Below are 26,053 nucleotides of genomic sequence, written 5' to 3'. Positions count from 1 at the left end.
GCCGGAAATTCAATGTCCTATGTCACCGCGCGGGATCCAGATCCCACCCCCTGCGAGATTCCTGCAAATTACATTCAGTCTTGTGTACACGGTACACGAAACATCGTGTACACGGATAGCCAATATACACGCAAATAGACGAGCACACCAGCTCTGCCAATTTCTGACGGTGTATGTACCTACTTACGCGTATATCTTTACTCATCGATGAATATATGTGAATGAAAATGTAATTTATATCAATTATTTCATGAAATTGTGACGAGCTTTAGAAGTACGTAGTTTCCATTAAAACACGTAAGAAAGCATCGGTTCATACAAGGTCGAATTCTAAATCAAAGATAATTTCTCAGGAATTGAAATTTTAAAGTGCCAGTGGTCCTGATTGCGGAGTATTCATTTTTCTTGTTCGTTTAGAAGTAATTATTATCATTATTATTTATTATAAACAGAGAAAGAAGCTTTCATTAGTGTAGGAAGATAGAAACTTAATGATGGGTAGTTGAAATATATTACATAAAAATTATGCATAATGTTACTGTATGTAATAGTAATCCTCAATTTTATGGTTATCGATTTCTTCGACTCGTTTTTCGATACTGACTGATAGAGATAACACGAATTCCTTCATATGGTACACATGGTATGCCGCCGATTAGATTGAAGCACTAGATGCACATTGTAAACTACTCTTGCATAAAGATGCCGACAAATATCGTGGCTAAATGAGCGACAAACCACAGACGGTTAATGAAGACAACGATCGAAGCAAGAATAAAGCTTTCTGATCGCTTTTGTTCCGTCTTCAGCGACGATAGCTCCAGCAAAAAGGGACAATGCCACGATTACAGACTACCGACCCTTCTAGCTAATTCCGGTCGCACGTGGCTTCTAATAAAGATCTTCTATCAATTTTCTACTCCTAATTACGTCCCTGGTAACAGTACCCTTTGATGGGTTACCTAAATTCCGACAACAAATTCAAATTTTTCTCATAAAAATCATCATCAGACAAATTACTCTACTGCGATTTCTGATGAATTTTCGGAGAATGAATGTCTTAGGACACGTTTCACACTTGATAAAATTTTAATATTTAACGTAAATTAGAACTTAGAAAAATAATCATGGGTTTTTATAGTATAAATTTTAACACACCTAGCATCTTTTAGTATTTAAAGTAAATTAATTAAAAGAATTTAGTATTTAATTATGAAGTTTAAATATTATATGAATTTCATGGCAAAAATTTTAATACAATAGCATTTTATACGTTAAATATTTTTTTGACATGTAAAATATTAATTCGCGTACTTTACTTTTTAACTGTCTCCAGTTTTAAAGCACACGCAACAACTGGCTTTTGACTGGGGATGTATGCACTACTCGATCCATTAATTCAACTTGTAACCCTACCGTTGCGTCAGAAACCAAAACTGATTGCTGTTAACGAACAGGCTTTATTTGTTCGACAACTAATTAACTTAATTCATATACACGGCCGCGTTTCATTTCTACGATTTCCCTATTCTTCGTAGCCCGTTACGTTGTGGATAATTGAGTGGAGTGGTTCGTTCGGAAGACAATGATATGCACACACCACACATGGTTTAACCAATGATTAATTCGAAAGGTAAAATAGATCGCGTTACGTGAGCCAAGCTGCGCATGAAACTGACACGTGCCCATTTTTATTGCCAGTACACTTTTTACGAGTTTGCGTTTTCTATAAGCTTCCGCAGCGTTTCGTCATTTTTTGACTACGGATGTGAAATATTTTGCGAAGTTTATATTTATAGCTAAATATTATCAATTAAATTTGATTTTATTATCGATTGATATTAATCACATTAAAAAAGAGCTTATGATACTAATACGATTATTAATAAAAAAATCTTTGTATTTTTCGATTTTTTGATAAATGTAATAATGTATAATGTGGATGTAAAAATTGACCAAAATAATGGTCCACAGACGTGACAGATTAATGAGATTATTATTATAATATTAAATGTGTATAGTCTAACTTTTGAAATGAGATCATTTTTAAACATTTTGATAATTTTATATTGATTCTTTAAGTTTTTTTTTTGAGTATCTCCCTAATACATATAAATAAGAGTGTACATGTATGCAGCCAAAATTTTATTTGAGAAAACGATATCTCACATCTCTCCAAACTAATGAAAATTCGTTTTTCTTCCCTCTTGCTTCGTTAGTTAGATAGATAGTTAGGAAGATAACAGCAATTCATTCAAAAATTGGAATGCATGTGGTGCACGTGGTATATGCTTGTTTCAGTTTCGTTGTAGTTCGCACCTTGTTATTGCGACAACACGTATCGATTCAATTTATCCACGAAATTTACGCGTCCCCGGGAATTGTCCCGAGAAATTCCTGGTTACCTCTTTCGTGTACACGTGTTCATTATTAAATTTTACTGTTAATCAAAATACGCAACTGCGAGTTTTAATTGGAAACAAAGTCGAACGATACACCATCGTTGAATTTAATTAAATTCGCATCGAATCGGCCAGAGTCTGATTATTTTCTGATCGTGACGAACGTGAATCGAAGACAAGCTACATTGTTCTTGCTTTTGTGTCGTAGGAACTATCGTCTTTTGTATCATTAAACTCAAGGAACAACTCCTATAATCTTCGATAACTCGTTTAAGTCGAATAAAAAATTCGTACTTCGATCTAATAATTTTATAAATTTGCACTTCTCATACTTCCACTGACTTCGATTTGAGGAACATGAAATTATTCTCGATGTGAATTTGTTATGTAATTGACTTGAAATATAAAAAAATTGTAAAAGTACAGTAAAAAAGTAAATAAGATAAAAATTAAAAAATCAACAGAAATAGATTTATTTACTGTACAGTCCTCATATGAAAAATAAAAAATGTGATTTAACACGCCTCTCTCTTATGATCTTCATATTCAAAGTCATTTTTACTTAATCCATCAATCGGTTATATTTTCTCTAACTAGTTCTAGTTTCAATTTAAAATGGTGGTCGTTGTATAAGTTTAACAATCATATTAATTTGGTGACCGTGGCATGCAATTATGATCCGTGCAATCGACTTAAACGAGCGAACAGAAGGGTGGAGCAGGGCGGGCAGTAACAGCCGTGACTAACTGGCTTGTTCGGAATCGTACTCACCGGCAGCGATTCAGGAGTGTGGTCCAGCACATATATGTTGTTCGTGTATCCATATAACATCGTGTCCAGATCTGAAATCCAAGGAGCGAGTAGAACATTAAATTGGATCCAACCATTGACGACTGCGACTTGCGGAATACTAACGTTATGCATAGTTAGCCAGCTGCGCTACGCCCAATGTTCCAATTACGCCCGAGAGCTACCTAGAAGCTTCTTATCAAACGCGTCGTATCCCATTCCTATTCGATTCGATACAACCGAGGAAATTGAATAGTGCGATCATAAAATTGCCTGGCACGTAGGTATTGTTCCATGATTTTCCTATTTGAACGCCATAGCGATGTATCGAATGGTGATTGCAATACGGTACCGATCCATAGAATCAATGAAAATATTATACAGGGCGTTAAAAAGAAGTGGACGATATTCATTCAAGGTGCGAGTCAAGGTATTAGAACGAGATATTTGGAAAGTCGTTTGAACCTCATCTTTCCAAGTTATGAAGAATCTAATTTTATTCTAGAATACATTAGTAGATATGTAGATCAATGAACTTAACTTCTGAATTCACATTATGTATATGTCACCCACTTTTTTAACATCCTATATATATATTTCTTTCTTTCTTTCATCGATATTTCTTTCATCGGTGCAGCAGAAGATAGAAAAAATGTTCGATTGATTTAAAACGCAGGCAAGTTGGCAGGCTGTTAAGTTTGGTCGTTGCATAACGAAGATGAAACTAATTTCACGTTTGGCGCGGCAGTTAGTTATGCAGGGTCTTAACTCCAACATTAATGCGACTTTTTTAAAGACTTTAACGAACTTTCTTGCGGTAGTCGCTTAGGCAGCAGGAACGTTTATTGATGGGAAAATGATTAGGTGTGGACCGTGGATTTTGATAAAACTTCGGCGAGATCGATCGAGCTTGAAATGCCATTTTAAAAAATTAGTCTATGAGTCTGCCGATAAAAGCTGAAAAAATATTTAAGAACATTTATATTTAATTTAACATGTAATATTAATAAGAACAAATATTTAGAATAGCTAATTTATATATATTCAAGTCATTTGAAATCACTTTATACAATTTTATTTGACTTGAAATATTCTCTACTCTCAAACTCCGAGTAGAACTGCGATTCTTTCAACTGTAACTTGAATAAAATAATAATTATCGAATAATGTAGCTTTATTGCTATTTCTGTGAAGTATTGATTGTCTAATTCGTATTAATATTTAGCACATACCATATTGGATATGACGTGGAGTTTTCCACTAGAATCCATTTGTTTTTCATTGTACCTGAAACTTAATTTCTTAACTTTGAGAGGTCGAATGAGTCTTCAAGAATTCGATTAAGATATGAAGTATAGAATCAAAGATACCATAGACTCTAAAGAAATGAAAAAATAAATATATATCTTAAATCATAGGCAACAGAAAAGAGAAAAATTATTCAGTATCAACTAAACTTGAACGAACACAAACATGAAATCCTGTTACTTTAATTCGCACACACGACTTAAACAAGGCTTAAGAAATTCGTTTAAGACACGAAACGTAAAATCAATGGTACGATAGACATTAAAAAGTACATGTATATATTGTAAAGTACATCAAGCAATCTAGAACGCGAAATCTATTCTGTATCAATACTTGGAGAATATACGATCCTAATGCCTCTTAAGGAATACTTGCAAACACCGATATATCACGTGGAATCCAGAAACGAGGGCGATCTATGCGTTAAAATCTCAGACTGAGCTCAGAGAACGGAACAATTTTTCAGAATTATTACCCAGGCTATGCGGCCGTCTGTCGATGAACGAGAGCCACTTCGGCCTCGATCCCGATTCATTTCCATGCGAAAGATCTTTCGTCCCACTCGTCCCGACCGCGTTATACTCGTCACGCACACGTCGGGATAGATATTCGTTGGAGGAATCAATCGGATTCGAAGGCCACACGGCCATCGTTGGTATATCGGCCGATATTTCGTTCATTGTTCACGCTTAGAAGAGACACGCGGTTTTCATTGTGGCACGCCGGTCATTTGCCACGAGCATCGGGACTTTTCTGAACGAGAAGCTCGTATTTTACAACGTCACGGTTGATGGCTTTTATGGATATTCGATGGATATGAATTCGATTCAAAATCTATCACGTTTAATAAAAATAGTTACAAAATTCGTTGATATCTGGTAGGAGAGACACGGTGCAATACTTGTTAAGTACGGTTTCATATATTAGTTTAATAATACTTCTAAATCTTAATAGTCTTAATAACATTATTTAAATGGTATTCCAGTTGTCTGATCAGGTATTGCGTTGTTCTACCTGCGCGACGAATTATAATGTACAAACTGTCTTGATAAATAACATGATCCTGTTCTGTTTGAACAGTCGCAGTCCTATTTCACTTCCGCTATCATATGTCACATATACCGTAATAAAACTACAATATTTGAGGGCAGTTAATTCATGAATCATTATTAACTTAAATTTCTCCGATCTCTCACGAATATTATCAATTAAGATATAATATGAGAACATTAACAAATATTTACCATCATATAGTACATTTGCTAAATTACATTATAAACCTGAGCTACTATCAATTGGAACAAAAATTGATATACGTATATATGTGATAATAAACATTTACAATTTCTCATTATTTTTACTCGCTAACAAGCAGAAGTTCCATCAATTGTTTATAATTACGACTAATTAACGAAGAATTAATATGACGTCAATAATAAACATTGACGATCTAATTCCTGCATCGTCATACTCTCTCCCATTTGTCCTCGTTCACAGTATGACGTCAGTAAGATGTGATTAATCAACAATTCACCATCAGAAATTTTCACGCATCGGTGAATCACGATGTTTCTAAATTTCCATTAATCAAATCGCTCAAATAGCGCATGGCACAGCGAGTCGCGTTTCGAGAAAAGGAAAACACAGAGGCCGGGTAATTATTGTTGCTGTTTTCCACGATTAAACGAGCAATTCCTGCGGTACAATTGAAATTTTTCGGTGGCGCGGTTCACGTTACGGAGGACCAGTTTCCGGTTAGCTAATTCCGGCTGTAGCTTTTGACCAAATCTGGGACAATCGAGTCGGAAATAACGAATGAATTTATTCTGGCGACTGTTCTGCGCCAATGGCCGCCGCCGAATGCACGCGTACACACTACGTAACGTTATTACTCATCTCCTCTCTTTTTCTCTTTCTCCGTTTATGGTTTGCGTGTGTAGCATCCGTTTCATCTGCATGACGAACGTTAATTATCGTTCGGATCCTGGCGGTTTTCGTTTTAATTTCGTTCTCGAAACGCTGCAACCACTATCCAAACTCGATATGATACATCACCAAACGAAGTAGTCGAGTGTGGGATTACTGTGAACGAAATTTTCGACAAAGTCGAGATAGAGATCGGAGGATCGAACGCGTAACTGATAAGAAATTTTGAAGAAAATTGGAGTTGATTTTGAAGATTGTATGATTATCACTGACTGTGAGAGAGTTTGGTTTCTTTGAACTTTGTAATGAAGATTTCAAATAAGAACTTAAACAAAATTATGGTCTCTGATTCATGTGTGGTTTATAAAGAAGATGGAAGAAGACTGACACTTTATTTTGTAAATTTAATGATAGCCATTGGCAATGAAAAAGAAATTTGGAAGTTACTTCGAATTTTGCAAACTTTAAACAAAATTTGAATATGTGATCATTAAGGAACTTGGAATAAGATCGAGCGTCGATTTTGCAGATAGAATAATAATCATTGGCAATGAATAACATAGTCACTGGTCCTGAGAAAATTAAAGCGAAAATGATAGCGAAAATGTGCAAAGCTGGTGAAGTTTGAAACGGGCGAAAATGATCATTGAACTGCAAGAGATAGAAAATTCGAAGAGTAATTTAATATAAATGTGGAGGAATCCAGTGCAAATCATGTGTGATCGTCGTATAAAGAATGTTTCTTTCACTGATCCGACTTAATGAAGAAGATAGCGACAGAAAATATTTTTCAATGATGCGTGATGATACACTGAGTAGTTTCTTTTGACAGAAAGCGTACCGTTCGACTAAAAGGATTTGTGGACCCAGAAAACCAACGATGATAGATGTAACATTCGAGTTCAGTCACCGAACGAGCTAGTACGGTATGCGAATGCATCGCAGGAACTTGTAGCGATGCTGAGCCAAGCTTGATATATCTTCCCGTATTAGAGGACGAATATATTCGGGCAAAGTCTATCCTCTATTCAGCTGTACGTGTTAGACGTTATTTTATCTAACGCAAACATATATTCCCTGCTAAGAAATCGGCTTTAAACGATATAATACAGCCAATACAAATCCTCTTTTATATTTTCCGTTCGATAACCGAGGCTTTATTTCACGTTATATCTTCCATTTTGATTCGGAATTTTACGGAGATAAAAATATAAGATGTTTTACTACTATTGGTAAAAAAGCTACCTTTAGTCATTAATTCACGAAATATTATTGAATCTTTTGATTAAAATAAAAGGAATATGATTGGAAGAGATAATCTTTCTGTGTAGAAATGTAAGAGATAATCGTCAATATAAATGGATGCTATAGGTTAGACATGGCTACTTGTTTACTTATTGTTATATTTTCATTGCACCAATATTTTTTAATAATAATTGAAATTTATTTCGGATAATAAACCTATGCTACCATGAATGCGAAAGCTTACGTTAAATATAAATTAAGGATACACATTAAATCTTTGAATAAAATCCAGAGAAACATCCAGAATTTCAGAAGCAAATCTTCAGTAGAAAAGAATACCATTAGTCAGACGTTATTCTACGTATTTATTCAGCATTGTATTTTCGTTATTATAGTTTTTTAATAACATTTTAAGCAGAAAACATACTGATATCTTTCGTCTCGTAAAGACGCAAACATGTCGCGTTGAGATAGTCATAAAAAATTTCAATGCATACCGATGTGTCACGATTTTTCTTCTCACGTGCTCCACGTATTATTTCTTAGTTTTCCTTTTTATTTGTCTTACCTTCTCCGTGAACATTCATCTTCGTCGGTGTGTTTCACGTTCCAACGGAAGCCGTACTATGCGTTATCCAGCGGCGCATAAAGAAAACGTGTACTCACTCTACGAGGATTTATTGCTAATTACTTTTCTATGCTGACCTATTCGCCTCATCCTCCATCTTCCGTTTTGGTGGATTTATGGCCATTATTTTTCCCCCTCTCTGACGACCGCCGCGGCGAAAATGTATGCAGGCGTTCGAACAATCGCGATATGACGCGAAAATGAGATTTATTGTCTGGAATCGTTACACGCTGGGACATTTATGCTTTTGTAAGAGCGTGATAAAAGGTATGAACGATACAGTGAAGCGTGCAAAATGAGTTACCGCAACAAATCTGTTCTATCGGTTTACTATCAATACACATGATCAAATTCAAAATTCTGTCAATTAGTTTCATAATCAAATTCTTATTCATTTTCGTTGATATTATAGCAATTTTTATTTATAGCATTATTACAAGGGTGGAAAGATAGAGGTATGAATATTCAATACCAGTATGAATATTCAAATTTCATTACTGAAATAAAATAATCGTTAGTTATTTTTATACTTGCAGTAAGGCTCATTTAATTTATTGCAGAAATCATCCTCTAAGGATACGTCGGTATATCACGATTCTTCATCTCCTCCTTCTTCCACTCCAGTCTTCGAGCTTCTTCAAATGTCTTATTAGTATTGTTACTGACATGAACAATTTCGTTCCCACTTTATGCACTTCTGATACACGAAGATAGAGCAACGTATAGGCACTGCAATTAGCAAACATAATCAGCAGTAAATGGATTTTCGAAGCCACGGTAATTGGCCACGTGGTTACGTCTTGATTGCAAGCCAATTACGATGTATCAAGCCCCGTAAATTGTTCGAAGACGCGATCCAAGAGGAGACGAATTAATATTATAACAACGTCCCCGATGTGAAGTATTCGGCCACGATGATGGAACGTCGTGGAACCCGTTTAATGCCTCGCAAGCATCCGCTCCACTGATCCGCAAATTCGTCCAATTATTCGCGGTTCTAACAGTAACGAACCGCTGGCCATAATTGCAAGCCTTGTCGTCGCACCTTGCTAATAGCAATCACACTGCTCGTTCGTGGATAATTTATCGCCGTTGGTACGTACTGACGACCACTAAAACCCCGTTCGATTTTCCCTGTGTTCGTGCGAAAACTTCGTTCGACAGCGGTCTCAACGAACCTGGAAACGGACCACATTTCATTCATCGATAGATTGAAACGTTTACTTGTTCCATTTTATCTTTGGTCCATGAGAAAGTTTGTTTAGATGCTTTGAAATGTCGTTGGTAGATCGTTAGAATCGCGTAAACGGCGTATAGAGAATTCATCGAACTGCAGAGGCTGCTTACGTCATTCGTGCAAACAATACATGCGTTTACTTTGCGAGCCGCTAGTTTCGGAACCCGCTTGTAATTTCCCGTGTAGATGCAAATTTTATGCATTTGTCAGAGTTCCTTAAGTTTCGCGTCTGCATGTTAATTGGTTTTGCTTCATCCGGCTGCAGAGAACTTCGCGGCGGCATTCGGGAACGTTGAAACTTTTTTCTTGTCCCTGGCCACTGGCTTCCTTTCTTTCTTTTTTCGAACTAGCCGCCGTCACTCGAACAGGACAAACAAACTTCTTAATGCGATTCATGGACGAAAGATTTTAGGAAGCGTCGGAGATAATTGGCTTTTCTTCACTTTTTTTCCCTGTACGCGCGTCGAGTTTAGAACTTCCTGATGTTTCCGCTTACTACGGTCTTTTCCTTACTCGTAGAGGAGACTCGCCGCAAAAAGCTCGTAAACTGTTGTTCGCGTTAAAAGAAATTTGTTTCCTCCTTTAATGGGAGTTTATGCGAGCAGGAAGTTCTTATTACAGTAGGTTTCATCAGTTGTACCTTGATAAAATCTTTTACGTCCACCCCCTGCCTGCTTTATTAGAACATTAACGCGGTTGGTTAATTAATGTTAACTAACGATAACCCGAACGCTATCAACGAAATTAATCAATCTGGAAATTGGCTGTCGCCTATCTTCCCTTTCTAGTCACTGCGTTTCACGTAGATTACCGCATTTCCACAGAGTAGGAATGTAGACAAACAAAGGACATAAACAAACAAGCTGTGAATGTAAATAAACGAAGAGTATAAATAGAAGATATGAGTTACAACTTCGTTGTAAAATACAAGTTTTCAGTTTTAATTATGAAGTACGCGAGTATGTGATTCAATGTACATGTGTACGTATATACACGTATGTACATTTTTAACTTATTTACCTTTCATCTTTAAAATTTTCCAGGTTTGATTGAATATCTTCTATTAATCAATTATCGTTATCAGAACAAAATGTCAAATCATCAGGCGAACTATTCATGGAATGACCAACTTTCTTTGGCTCAAACTCACTTGAAATTAATACTTTCCCTTTCGCCGCTTACAATGATAATTGCATGATAATGAAATGATAATTGCTGTCGCAGTTGTCAGCGTCAACATTGTCAATTTTATTTGAAACTCTGTTCCCTTTTTTATATATTATCTTCATATCTCCATCATCACTTGGTACTTCAAATAAATCGCTCGTTAATATTCCTGTAATATCGTTAATTGTCGTATCACTGATAGTATGAAGATCACAAGAGAAAACATGGTACATTTATTTTTATCGATTTTTGGATTTTAATGTCATTTTACAATTAAACAGGAGGATTTTAATGTGACATAAGTAAAAACGAAAATCATCTGTTAATTCCGAAGATGTATATTTTTTTAAAATTTATGATAATTGACCATGCTAAATTAGACAAGTAGATAAAAAGATTCCATCTTTAAACACATACGACACATCTAAATCTGTATCAAATTTACAGAATACATTACACGAGATCAATAACTACGCAAACACAATAAAAAACCGTATATCAAGACATTTATAATTTAAGTTCCAACTGTTCTCAATTGCCAAGCACAAAATGCAAAATATCACGTCAATACCCTCGCCTTTCTCATTATCCCTCTATAAAGCGTTAACGCCCATACATTTTCTCATAAGAGATGCAAGATACGTCGAATACACGGGGTACAATACACGTAAACATCGGATGGTCCGCAGTTAGCGTGACTCGCATTCTAACGAAGCGTGGGTCGAGGAAATCAGGCTTGTCATTGATGCGTACGTCGCCTAGTCGACGCAATTTCCATGCAATCAAATGGCAAACAGTGCAACGCCACGACGTCACCGTGGTTCGTACGTTGGCGGGTCGTTTCCGCGAGCCGTGTAGTTCCATATGCAAATTGCACGCTACGACCTAGCACGTCGTGGCAGTGAAATCGAATCAATATTGCATTAGGAAGATCGGATCCTACCACGATCCGAGCATGGTCACCCATTGAATAAATTATGCCGAAACACAGGTCACAGGTCTCAGCTTTTGATAAACGCGGCTCGAGCATAATGTGGCCAGACAGGTTAGCCTAAAATTTTGTATGATATTGCCCTTACCGTTCACCACGAATATTTCATTCGAGCAACTTGGACGACGAGCTACTCTCCTCATCCTGGATTTAAAAGACGTAATCTCTGGCCGCGAAATTTGATATTCATTTAAGAGCACAAGATATTGATTTTCGGTAAATTGGAAGATTAATCTGCGGCACGATGATGGATATTAATCGACGTTTAGATGAATAAGTGATTCTGAAAAGCTTCTTCAGAGTTTCGCGAAACTTGTTACAGCTTAACGTCTGTTAATGCGCTCGATATTGGGAATATTTAATCACCAAATCCTCATGTACATATAAGGATCATTTTATATCTATACTTTCGCATCTATATTTTATGTTTAGATAATATGTTATCAATATCTTCGTTGTTCACATTATTAAGTTCTATCGTAAAATTGATATATGCAATTTTTAGTCAATCGCATTTGTTACTTTTAAATTAGTTGATATTAACGTGCGACCATTTGGCATTCGAAACGACAATGATTAGTTTCCTAAAACTGAAAATATTGAAGGACTTGAACATATTCGTGTTTTATGCGAGGTATATTAAGAATAACTTATGTCAAGTAGATTATATTATGTCTGCTGTTAGATGATAGAAAATGTTTTGTCGAGTTAATAGGAAGTATCCAAATAAGGACAAACGTAATTTTCTTAAGCAGACGTAACTTTCCACGAGTTTGCCCGATTTCCTGTTTACAGACACCTGCTAGTTTGCCGAGTTAAGAACACGCAGAACTTTCGTTCTATCTAAATAATTATCCATTTCTAGCTATAATCCTGGAGTTCTATCCTGATTCAACCGAAGATAGTTCTATTTCAATTTATTCGCCGCAAGGGAAATATCAAAGCCGCTGGTAACCGCGTAGTTATTCGCTCGAGTAAATCATATACGCTTCGTGTTCATGCGATAAACACAATTTCATAGTTGGAGTACTGATTACAAAAAGGTGAATGAAGCATAGTGTTCTAGCTACAGTTTACCAAATTTTTTTTACATATATCATCGCGCAGAACTAGGTAAATATGTGGACACTTATTTATGTTTGTAGAATTATGTTCGTAGAATATTATGACATAATGCAATTCATTTTTGGAAATTACAACAAAAACATTGTTATCTGTAAGTGTCGCATATTATAGGCAATTTCGCTATTTAGGAAGTTCATTACCTTCAGCTCATTTGACTGTCAAATTAATAGGAAGCCAACATTTGAACGAATTTTATATGACATATTGTTGGTTTCACAACATTTAGCATAGTTCATATATAGCACACGTGTAGCGCAAACATAGCTATTAATTTTTACATTTTATTAATACTCAAGTATCGTTAATACAAACTGATTAAAGTATCAATATATTTACAAGTAGCAATAAAATACTAAGTAATTTGTAACCAGAGAAATTACACTTTCATCCTTGTCAAATATATTAATCTCCATTCGAATATTTATTATCAAAGATTTTGACAGACGAACAAGAAAAATGAAAAATATATGAGGAGTACAAAGACTCGTCTTCATGGTCCATTATACGATCGTAACTCAAAAGTGAGCTTCAGAGTCTGAGATTGATTTTGTCGGGGGCAACAGAGCGTGGCAAGTTGTGGCGTTTGATATCGAGGGAAAGGATAGGTCAAGGGGCGACGTCACCCGAGATTTTTCGATAGTTTGAAACGTAGATGCACATTATACCTGATATTCCCGATATTAAAAGATACAGAATAGTTTCCAGTTTCCCCTTCATAACTCATGCAAACCATGATCCGGATGAGCATTAACGCTTTGGAGATCGCAATCTTTTAATAATGAATGCAATATACATATAACAATACAAATGATCAAAGGTCAGGCATAATTTCTCAATGAGATATGTAGTTCAATTTATAATAGCATTCTATGCTCCAATAACGATAACAGAAAAATGATAAAAACTCAGCAGTAGTTCTAAAAAGTTACATCTTTCTGTCACATTCGCCCTTAATCTTTGAAGGAAAAGATTCTTCTTGTACAATTCTTAGAATGACACTTAGATTTCCTTCTATTCAAGGTTAAAAATTAAATCTTCCTCATCTATTCTCCATGCTGCCCATCAAAGAATGTTCTGCCTAATTTTCTCTTCAATTTAGATCGACCCTGTCCCTCATCCATCACTCTGACAGCACATTGAGATAAATTATTCCTAACGTTAAAACGATCAAACTAGTCGAATAATAGGCGTTCAAGGATCGAGTAATAACTCGAACTAGCGTTGCAGCTCCCGATCGTTCCGAACTTGGTTGAATGAATGAAGCCAGTTACGCCATTTCACACTGATAGAAGCGATGGATTAGGGTCGGTGAAATCAAGCGAGCTTCTCGAATAGCACGAAGCTCGTTTCGGTTTGAGGGCAAATACACGGAGGGCCACTTGACTAACGCTAAATAATTCATAGAACACTGCTCGAATCGTCTATATATGCCGGCACGGTGGCAATAGCCATTGGACCGTTCATCAGCGAGTATTGATTGAGTTTTGAGCTTTCCCTTCCCGATTTCCTTCTCGCGCTTACTCTCGCAACTTCCTCGATGCAATTAGTTCGACGTATGACATTTACCAATCACAAACGGAAGCTTCTAGGATTTCTCTGCTAGCGAAGTACTGCGGGACGCAGACGTGGTTAGCATATCCTGATGAATCATTCATAGTTTACTCGATGTCGTCCTACTCTCCTTCTGTGGATCTTCAGAAACATACAACCAGAATCGTTTCTGGTCTCACTTGAACGTTCTTCCTGGATAAGGCGAATCGGTTTCGCATAAAAGAAGATAAATATCAAGCACTTCTTTCTTCAAACTCCGAGTACACCTATATTTCGGTACTTATTCCGTATTCCTGCGGGATCATGGTTCTTAACATGGCAAGATTTATATCTTTGCCTTGGTACGCATTTATCAAACTGGATAAAATATGTACCACGTGGCAAGTTTACGAAAATTTTCGAGGGAGAAACGAACGATCCCCAGGCTTTTTCCCTAAGAGTACAAGCTACCAAAGTTGTACACACCCCCGTGTATCTGTCAGAGGCTACAAGAAGCGCATTATTCGCTGGGTAGCGCGCCGAGTGAACGCTCTCTCTGGATCAACTAGAACGCTACTCCAGTTATTAGAATGCGTGCCATAAATCTCCGTCGGCAATAAGGCTGGCAGTTGACGTAATAAGCTCTTAAGCGGCGCAATTGTACTTCCCCGTGGTCGATCTTTCATTAATGAGGTCAACATTCCAGTCCTTTCTCCCCGAACGCTGCGCAACCGCATGTTCTCCTAACTTCTCTCTTTTCATTGGACTCTTCTAGTGGTTTTCATCTTTCGCTGACGTCTGTCAAGCAATAATGGCCAGATAATGACGAAAATTAGGAAGAAGCGGAAAATGTAAGAAACGAGAAATTGTGTCTCTTTGTTATTCCTTTCTTCATGATGGACACGACGTTGCTGGTTTCAAACCGCAAAACAAGGCGAAAGTTCAAGAAGTAGTCCTTAGAAAGCTGCCGGCGTGCTCTTAACAAAGCGGCCTCGCTTTCTTGTTGCAAGCTTCATGAGTCATCCAAGTGTCGCCTAATTGGATTCTGTTATCGCGTTCCTTTGCTCCCTAGGAAATGTGGTCTTCTTGCATCAACATGAAAATCAATAACGTGTGATAAATCACGTTTTGATAATGTCTCCTTATCTGGTTCTAATTGAAGAGGATTTTATTAGATTTACAAAGATCCTTTTGTTTATACATCTTCCTAATTTTGATGCTAATATTTGGTGGGTTTTGACGTAAGAGTAGTCATAGTTTTCTTTGAATTATTACATCGAGAATACTGGAACTATTCGCAAGCAAAGTTACGCTAATCAAGTTGTCCAACCAGCTTCACTTTCGAATCTTTTCGTGCAGAACATCGTTCCGGCCCTTAACTAAATTTATGGATCGATGACCGCCGACATAGTCCAAAATTGGGAAACTTACCCTGCAGCTCTCGAGCTGAAGGGTGTGTGAGTTTAGACACGTTTCAAGAGATGACATACATCACCAATAGGATTATTTAATTAATTATAAGTTAGATCAGTTTTGCTCTTAATATAGCCTTTATAGAAATCTCAATTATTTTTTAATTTTCGTCAAAATATGTAATGCCTAAATTATTTTATTTCTTAATTAAAGCCAACTTTATTGAGCACGTTGATAGAGGATTGATTCAATCTCATTTAGTAAATTTCATTCTTATTAGTTTACCTTTATATAACCACGTAGTACTATCTAAACGGGAACAATAAATCAATTTTTATAGGATATAATGTGAACATACTGTAGAATTGATTATTTTTCATGAAATATTACGAGCAATAAAAGGATTATGTGTAATACTTTTCATGAAATATTTCATATAATAAAAATATTTTTCTCTTTTTCAGGAGAGGAAGCAAGTAAAATTTTGTATCGATCAAACCTGTCACCATATCTTTTTTAACATTCTTCAGCGTTGTCATACATCCTGACAGAGGAAAAAGATCGGATATCCTTTCGATGCCGTTTGAACCGCGCCCAAAAACCAGGTTACCCCCATGGGGCCCGACCTGGGTTCTAACGCGAGATTTCCATTTTCCAGCCATAAATCAAAATGTCTTCGATTCGAGCGAACAGTAGACTACTTTTTCCAACCATTCTCTATCCCTCTATGCTAACCGAACCTCCTCGTGGAAAAGTAAATAACGATCATTCGGTAAAAGGCTGGCGCGTTCACGGCTGACTTTGCAAATAAAAAACCTTCGATCTTAAAAACTTTCCAGCAGCTTTCGTTCCTTTCTTACTGTTCCCATTCTTACTTAACGTCGTCTCCGAATCAATGTCCGCAGGCTATGGCGAAAACTTAGGCAATTACGCGGAATTAAACTCCTTAAAATTTACAGGAACAGTCCGGTTTGACACAATTTTCTTGAAACTCGGACAGACGATGAGACGTTCTTTGTTTGTTGTTCGGTAATGAGCCACCGTAATTGTTAGTTAAGGAGTAATTACTCGGTTGATATTGCTTAATAAAAAGAGTAAATACTGATGGATCGTAACGACTGGCGACGTTTCTCATTTTACGTAATCGTATTTTGAAACAAAATAGCTCCTTTATTTCTCGCCACGACCACTTTCGTAACTTATATTATGTCGACGAACTTTTCTAATATCTTGAGTGGGGACAGCGGCAGTCTCTAAAGAAAATTACGGTGTCACTTAGCCGAAAGTTGTCGCTTTTATTTGAAGGATACTTCAATTTCCGCTTCGTTGGTACAGCAACATGCATCCACAGTGGAATAATTTACGCGGTCGTTCTTTCAAACCGAGCAGTCTGATGATCGATATCATATCGGAAGGAAGATGGAAATAAATTTCCCGATAGCAAACACAAATCAACGTTAGAGATCGTTTTACGACTGATCCCGCCAATACATCGATGGTAACGAGGATATGAAAGCGAACCACCAGTACACGCATAAGCTGCAACGCGTTAATATGTAAACCGACGGAGCAAGATCTTCGAAGCTCATGAAACAGTCAATAGAAAACCCGTGGAATATGTAGCTTCTGATCGTCGAAATTAATAATACAACAGTCACATGGTAGGATCTTTTAAACGAGATAGCCTCCACTGGCTGACTATCGATTATCGATTATCGTGCAAACTTTTTCCTCTGTATCCGGGTAAAATCCCTGGCGAGCATGATCCAGAGTTTTCTTCTATCAATGGAAAGGATATATGACAGGATAAATAAAATTTACGGATACTTGAATTTGCATACGGTATTTTCGATACGAAAGCTCCGAGCTGGTAGAGAAAATCGATTGTCCGCGTCGAGTTAAGGTGTGTAATCGATTGTGATATATATGAAAGTATCGAGGTATAGAAATTATCCTTTTAAAAATATTCATTCATCGACGTCAGCTCATCACTGTTAATATGTATCAGCTATGGTTTATCGGTGATAATGGAGGAATCGGATTATCTTGGTAACGTTCCTGCTGCTCCTTTACAGGAATAACCTGTGTATTGATTACAGAAGTGTAATGAACCACTCGTTTCAATTATGCTAACTTATGTGTACCTACAGAGAGGGAGGAAAGAATCAATCCTCGCCCCCGGACAAATGTTTGCAAGCGGAGGAAATGGGCACGCTTTGTCATGTGGGAACCATCGCGTTAAGGTAGCCAGGACAAATGATAATTGCTCTCGATAACCACTGCGCAGTTTGGTATTAAGCTATTCGAGGAATATTCCGACGATATATGGTGCGATATTGTTACCACCAACGCTTTGACGTTGCACAATAAAATGATATAAATGGGTATAATTTAACTCTCGGACAACAGCAGTCAACTTTGATTTATACCGATATTTTATGTATACGTATTATTATTTTATCAAACTATATACATATGTAAAGAATATTGATTTTTAGGTAAATCTTATTGCTTTTATACATTTTATAAAGCGAATATTCGATGCCGGTGACAAAGATGATGCAGCCACAAGAGTTAAATTTACATGTTAGCCTCGAGATATCGAAAGGGAACATAATTTATCTAACTTTCAAAAATTTCTGACTTCAAATCCTTCGTCTTAACCTGATTTTAACGTTTTGTATTCTTTTGTAAAAAAAAAAAACACGCTAGATCTACAAACGACAGAGTGTTTAATTCCAAATATTTCTGAATTATGCGATCAAAATTAGCATCGTACGAAGAAAGATCGAAAGTTGAGTCATCAATGACAATGTTCCATGCGTACGTGACGCTGTTACACGCCGATCGAAGTTCTTCCGCCAAGGATTCCAGGAAAGGGAAACGACAAGATCGAAAGGTGTGAGGGGACGATGGTTCAGGCTATTTCAGGAAGCCGTAGTGATTACGCTTCGGTCGCCAATGAGAGCTTATCGCACCGCCTTGTAAAGAAGTGTCTATATATACGTAGCCATTACCAGCAGCTCTCTGGAAGCAAGCACCCCTCCACAACCAGCTTTCACAGCGCGCCACGCCGCGGCGACTAAACGCCGTCAAGCTTGCTAAGTTATTACGTCGTGAAAATAAGGAGAAAATTGGAAAGCGGTTTAGCCGTGAAAGTGGTGTCAATTACCGTCTCGATACCCTAAGTCTAAGATAGCTAGCTTTCAAACAGCTTCGACCAAAGTCGATCAAATGATTTCATGACGTGTTCGGTTTTTTGGCTTCTCGCATAGGTCTTTCAATTTATGAACCAGGTTACCACGTGACGAGAGGACCGCAACGTTCGTATAATTAATGGTCGTCGACGCGAGACAGAGAAAAAGTGTCAAGAGAGCGAATGTCGTGGATGGTAGCTTCCACACTCTCTTCGGTACCACGACGAAAATAATCATTTTCAACGCGTTGATAAATCGTCAAGGGTTTATCAAACTTTCAGCGACGTGTCGCGAAATTGATGTTTCTTGCTATAAATAACGGTACAACCTCGTGCAAGAACGGGTTCGGCTTGTCTGACTCGCGCCGTCCCTTTCTACTGCGAGACCAAAGTTGGTTACGTGTCGAACGCGTCGCTTCCATCGCGTCCTCTGTAACTTCTAAAATTACTAGGGAAAGGTTGCTTTATTTTTAGATCCTTCACGAGTGTCCTTGAATCTAATAATATGTTCTTAAAACTGTAGGTGCTTTTCTAGTCCATCCAGACTGTTCCCTTTTATTCCATTCTTCTTTATTTATATCGCGGTATTGTCTCATTCTGCCTGTTTCATTTTATCGATGAATCGAGTTAATTTAAACGAGAAAGTTAACCAGCGATCGCAGAGAACCAAAAACTGGCCGTTCGGTGAGTCGATAAAAAGCATCTGTCTCACAGCTGACACAGCACGAAGTCAGACCGTCAATCATCACGATATCCTGACGCCCTATCTAGATAAAAAGAACCGCCCATTGGCTCTCTGTTACGTCGCAGGCCTGCGGCGATAATGATGCCAGCAGGAAGTATGGGAATCATCGATCCAAACCCCTGTTCTTCCTTCATTCAGCTTTATTGTCAGACTTTTATCAAGCAAAGGAAACGGGGCACGGGTAAAGCCGAAGAGAAGCGTGAAACTATAATAGAACGATTTCCAGTGATTGGATCACGATGATCGACGCAATTTCTATGGGTAATTCGGCTTCTGGTAGTCGTGAATAGACAGAGAATACAAATGAAAGCGCAGGGAATGATGAAAAGGACAGGTAACAATGCAATCCTAAAAATGTCCGCGTGCAATATCGGCACCTGTTGTCCCATGAAATAACCGAACGCTATTCACGAAGATCCTGTCTCCTTTTCGGACGTTGAACAATCGCGGTTTGAACTCGATTGATTCGTCAATCTTATTCACCGGAAGATTCGAGGTCTCGTTTTCCTACTTTCGTCCCTGCTTTCATTTAGCAAATGGTCGGTTCGTTTCTCATTTCGAGATTGCTCGTTAGGAATTGAAAAGGAAATGTATCATGAATAATTAATTGTTCCACGGTAAGCTGATCCCCTCCTCCTGCTCCAGTAGTTTGATGGAATTTAATTTCCTGGAAATTTTTTGAAAATGAAATCGCCGTCTCATCTTTACGAGTACTCGCCGGTTTTTATTGTTCCAAAAAAGAAACGCGTTTTCACGTAAACGCATGACCCCAAAGCCACGAGCAGGAGGAGAAAATGCGTGCGATGGGATGTAGGTGGCAGTAAACAACGCTGCAAAAATATTTTGGGGGTGAGAGAGTATTTCCGCCAGGGTATCCGGGGCAGCACATTGTTTTTGCATTCAGATTTACAAACGGCCTAAACTTTAATTACGGTACGGAAACTGGGTTAATCACTCGCAATTCGGTACGTTTTAGATGCGGTTAACCACGCACCGAACATTTTTCCCCAGTCCTAACCAACATTTCCAACGACAGCTGTACGTTTTAACGATCGGCGAAACGAGTCGAAGTTGAAATTACTATGCACCCTCCTAGTAAAGATTGAAATTTACCGACTCAATGTGAAAACTACGAACTCCGTAATCCACGGAATTGATACGAATGGAAATGTACTCCGGGCAATAACTCAGGGAAACTATACCAATGGTGTCGTACTATTTTCACCATTTCCATTATCTATCTGTGGAATTTGCGGGTTGAGTCAAAACTTCTAGATGCCCGCACGAGTGTCCATTTAAACTTTATGATAAACACAAGCTTGATATTTCATCCTGGAACGTTCAACCAATTCGTTTGTGCACTGAAATTGAACGTTTAGATATGATAATTCGTCTCCTTTATGTTTCTGAGAATTTTAACTCACGTTACTATTCTGGCACATACGCGGTACTACCTCGTTATAGTTATTTATTTAGTTAATTTATGAGATGTCCCCGTGGGAATTGTTACGTTTGAGAATGTTGTAAATTTTCATTTAAAGTTCGCGGTAAATCGTGGAATGACTAACCTGTGGGTGTGCATGGTGTTCGTGCTGCCTCCACGAGGTCCTCCCGACTTCCGGGCGGTGCTTCCAGCATCGTGCCGCTGCCGGAGAATTTCTTTACACATAGCAGGCTCAACGCTGAAACAGAATGAAAACATTGTCAGAAATAACAGACATTCGAAATAAAAATTACATTAATATAAATATTCGATAAGTTTTTTGTGCATGTATTCCAGACTCAATTTACATTTGATTATTAAAGAATAAATTGTATTTATTTTTACACGGAGAACAGATGCGTTAATTATGTAGAAATTAACGTTTAATCAAGTTCAACGTCTTTGTTCTATCGGTATTTCCGCAATTAATGACGCGATTTTCGGCGAAATTATGACAACTGAATTTGACTCGAGTTAATAAATTACGTCTTTTCTTGACTGCACCCCGTTATCTCATCTTAAATGAAGTGAAGTACGAGTATATTTCTAAATATGAAACATTTACGTCAATCGTAATCCATTTTTCAAAATAATCCATCAGGAATACAAAGTAATTAATTATTTTATGAATTTAGATGTTTTAATATTTACATATTTTATATTTATAATATTTATGTAATATAATAATATAATACTTATATTATTTAAATATTTAATTACATAAGCTCGAGTATGATTTATGGGCGATGAATACATTTTCCTATTATAGGTACTATTATAGAAACGCCTTGAGAAACTCCAACATACAGAAACTATTGACATTTCAGGAGATTAACAATTCCTGATAACATCCAGCTCCTCTTTACTAGACTAACAATAAGTAGAACGCGATGTCTGATCCAATATCGTCATATTCTACTTAACGTTCAATAGCTTCGTATTCTGCACAGAATATCAAACATCTGAAATGAAATGCGAAGTGTTTGAAGTATTCTTGTGTAAAAATATTCCAACATTTTCAGTAAATAGCTTTTGTTAAACAGTTCCCCCTTGCCAAACTAATTAGTACAACACGCTGTCTGACCCAACATCATCCAATTCTATTCAATATTGAATTATTTCATACTTTGTATATAATATTAAATATTCAAAATGAAATTCATATTGTTTTAGGCATTCTCAAGTAAAAATCTCCTAGTATTCACTTTCTCTGAATAAACAGGTTCTGATAATATCAATTTCCTCTCTACGGAAATAATCATACGAAGAATAGGGTGACTGACCTAATACGTACTATTCTACTTAACGTTCAATTCCTCCGTATTCTGCGCACGATATGAAACATTTAAAATAAAATTTCCACTGAAGCATCCTCGTGTAAAACTTTCCCAGTAGATGTATACTCTAAATAATTATGCGTCATTTTCTCTAAAAAAATGTTCCCGCTACAGTGAAAATAAAAAAGACATGGCCACAGTCCAGCCAAAACTGACTTCTTATTCACAAAATGTTCTCCGACATTCGCATAATTCTTTTCCCCGCAATTTACCATTGGGCCAAGGCAAAAGAAGAACACTCATCACCGCGAGATCTCGTCGGCAACACACGTTATTCGTGCAAGACTCGCGTGTATGGTCGAGACACGTTTTAATTAAATTTTCATAACCACAGCGCCGCGAGGAATGCTCCTATGTAATAACATATGTGTCTCATGGCACACACCTTGACACTGCGCTATGCTTACGATCGTATGTACAAATAGGATGCAAACACTGGTATTGGAAGGGTTATACGAGCCGGATAATAATGTTTAGCCTTTGTGCTTGGTCGCAAGCCAGGAAGAAAGTATTAACAGTACCGTTGCGTCAGTTCGTGACACGGCACGGCGTTCAAGGAACGCTTTGCATGATTAATTTTGAGGTTGCGTCTGAAACATCAAGTGCGTACTAGTCGTGTCAGGATTCGTCCCTTTTCGCATCTTTCGTTCTATCGCTGAGAATCTCTCGTAGTTCTAGATGAAAATTGTATGGCCGCGCTTGTGAATGTTTTGGTTGGTCGAATTAGAATTTATGAAATTGATTATTCTTTTCGAAGAAGAAAGTTACTCAGGATACCCTAAAGTAGTTTTTATTACACCATTCTCCTATCAGAGAACGAAAACCTTCCTCATCGCACTTCGATCATTTTTACTGGCATTCTACCATAAACAGAATTTATCAAAATTATATCCTGCAATCGTTTAGTTCATTAAGCCGAAACAAGACCTTCGCATTACGTTGTTTCATGAACATGAACATGATAAATTAGACAACGTCAGATTCTAAGGTTTAAATTTAATTCAATACCTGTTCCACTGAACTCCACTTATTTTCCACGGTTTAGAATGTCATTTCGATGTTGATAATTTTTTCGAAAATCAATATCGGCTCTTTTATTCTTTCGATTTTCTTCCCTCGCCACGAAATTTCTTTCCTTTCATGGCGGAAAAACGCTACGAACGGGGCGGCCGGAACTTTTCACAATCTCGGTGTACGGTACAGCTTCCTGCGGTTCAATTTTCATCCTTTGACGATAGTCGAAAGGCAAGAAGCTTCAAGCATTGAAAATCGGTGGCGGTGGCGACAGCTACCGAATCATCCTCTTTGTCTCTTCCTATTTTCCAATAGTCCTTACCATCTTCTTCCTCCTTCCTTCTCGATTCCTTCGTTCCCCTGCCTCTCCCTTTCTCTTTCTCTTCGTCTCTGGATCCTTTTGTGCCGGCCAGATCGAGCAGACCGCTTTTTCCAAGCCACGGCAGCTCTAATCTTGCACGATCGTTCGCTCTGTCGCCTCTCTGTCGACGAGTTTGCGGATACTTTGAAAGCAAATTCACGAGCCACAATTCCAGATAAAATTGCGCCTTTCACCGGCTGACTCACGAAAGAATTCCGAATTGTATTTCAGCTCGCGTGCATTGTCGCGCCGCACGGTTTCCCCCTTTCCTGTGTCTGGAACCCGACAAAATTGAATCACAAGGGGGAGAAAAATGCTTTCCTTCCACCGATCATTTCCGAACTTTCTTCCCCTTTCCTCGGCTCTGTCGATCTTCGTTTTCCTCTCTGTTTAGTTGTATCTCTCGTTTCTCTGACAAAGAAGATTTGTTTTACCATTGCTTAATATTTGTTTCAGATTTCCTATCTGCCCTTCAATTCCGGGGAATTCGGTTGAAGAAAAAGAAAGAGGTATCGAATTATTTTGAAAATTTATTGTCTGGTAGGTTCGAATGTGAGGCAGGACGCATCGGTTAGCCAGGAATCCCACGATACAACTCGCCGTACAAATTATTCACATTCTGCACAACAAACAGATTCCACATACCACGCGACCGTTTCCGTCGTTCCAAACGTAACGAATTTCACGAATAATCGGAGCAACTCTATCTTGTTTTCCTTTGTTTTTTTCGTCCTTTTACATACAGACGGTCGGATATTGGTCCTATTTCTTTTGGTTCTTGCAACAGTTTGAACTTTCGGGAACAATTATTCGTCAAACGTTGTTTTTCGGTTGCTATGGTTTCTATTCTTCATCCAAAATCCACAGGGTTACTTTGTTAAGATACGTGAGCCGAAATTCAACGATACACGCACGCGGTCAGCTCGAACGAGAAAATTCTAGCCTCGGCGAAACAGCAGGGGGAATTTTATTTATCCGAATACCAGGTCGTTTATCTCCAGTCTCTCGAGCTTCCACAACCGAGCCGCCGGCCAACTTTCGTTTCAGAATCCAATTTTTTTTCGCGGACATGCCACGAAGTTGGCTAATGTACTGTCTAAGATGTATGTTGGCAGAATCTAAACCTTACATTTTATATCTTTTAAGTTCTCAAAGATTAATCAAGAAGACAGTTACCATGTTTGATTTTCATTTCTCTTCTTCGAGGAGCGATACAACTTTTCTGTCAGACGTCTATTCGTCTAATTATGTAATCAATCATTATATGAGTAAATTATGTGGGGAACGAAGGAGAATTGCAATGAAACAGAGTAATCTTTTATTAAAATAAAAGTCAATAAACTACATTTTCAAAAAATTATTTATATAAAATTTATAAGAAAGCTCACCCCGCTTCACGTCCCGCCACGTGTTCGTGATTTCGTCGAATCTTCCTTGCCCGTTTGGTGTTCACCCATATATTCCTCTCACATCGTTCTGATACCTAACGTTCTACGAATCTGAAACATAGCAGAACAATATGGTTAAGGGATTTATTCCATATCTCCGGCCATTGCTTTCCTATTATCTATTACGGTTGTGCAACATGACTCCAATTATAATGCTACTATAATGTAATATTGTTTTTAACAGTGTATGACAATTAATAGCTGCAATGTTGAACCGATATGCAATTTCTATATTCAAATAAAGATAAAGTAATTGTTTTAAAGCAAGATGAGAGCTTTTATATTCACTGATACCAAATCTCAGGCGAATACTTTTCGATCCCTTGATCCTAAGAATCCAAGTTTATTCAGTTCCTAGATTGCTCCATTCCCAAACCTCGAATATCCATCCATATCCATCCTATTCCCAGACAACCATTTCCTATGCTTATTCTACTGTTAAGTTTCAAATACCTTCTCTTGGATTACTTTTTAATCTGCAGCAAATATCTCATAACTTACCAACATAACCACGTCCATAGTTATGCATGTCTCATTACAGCGTTAATAAAATTTTCTCTGGTGAGTGCTCGAACACTATCGTGAGTCACTATATAAATTTATAAATTTTTAACACTGTCCATCGTGTTTAGTGCTCTTTTTAATTCGATTAGAGATCCTGACATTATAAAATATTTCTATGATGAGAATTCAAATACCTTCGTAAGT

At 37.5% G+C, this 26,053-nt stretch overlaps 1 protein-coding gene across 4 annotated transcripts in view; it reads right to left on the bottom strand.

Moving 5' to 3' along the window:
- Nucleotides 1-26,053, bottom strand: part of LOC126872469 (uncharacterized) — a 140,515-nt gene that overhangs the window by 15,737 nt on the left and 98,725 nt on the right. For 2 of the 4 annotated variants that reach the window (XM_050632449.1, XM_050632448.1), the window contains 3 exons: nucleotides 25,286-25,396; nucleotides 21,271-21,384; nucleotides 3,174-3,244 (listed from right to left, as the gene is read on the bottom strand). In XM_050632449.1, the coding sequence (XP_050488406.1) occupies nucleotides 3,174-3,244; nucleotides 21,271-21,340 (141 nt within the window). In that variant the 5' untranslated portion in view covers nucleotides 21,341-21,384; nucleotides 25,286-25,396. Of the gene's footprint in view, nucleotides 1-3,173; nucleotides 3,245-3,317; nucleotides 5,052-21,270; nucleotides 21,385-25,285; nucleotides 25,397-26,053 lie in introns of those variants that run through there. The other 2 variants (XM_050632451.1, XM_050632452.1) reach the window with 2 other exon arrangements.

Source organism: Bombus huntii, chromosome 13 (genome assembly GCF_024542735.1).
Source record: "Bombus huntii isolate Logan2020A chromosome 13, iyBomHunt1.1, whole genome shotgun sequence".
NCBI classification, from domain to species: domain Eukaryota; kingdom Metazoa; phylum Arthropoda; class Insecta; order Hymenoptera; family Apidae; genus Bombus; species Bombus huntii.
Note: the sequence above shows the minus strand (reverse complement) of the source record. Positions and strands in the feature narration are given on the sequence as shown.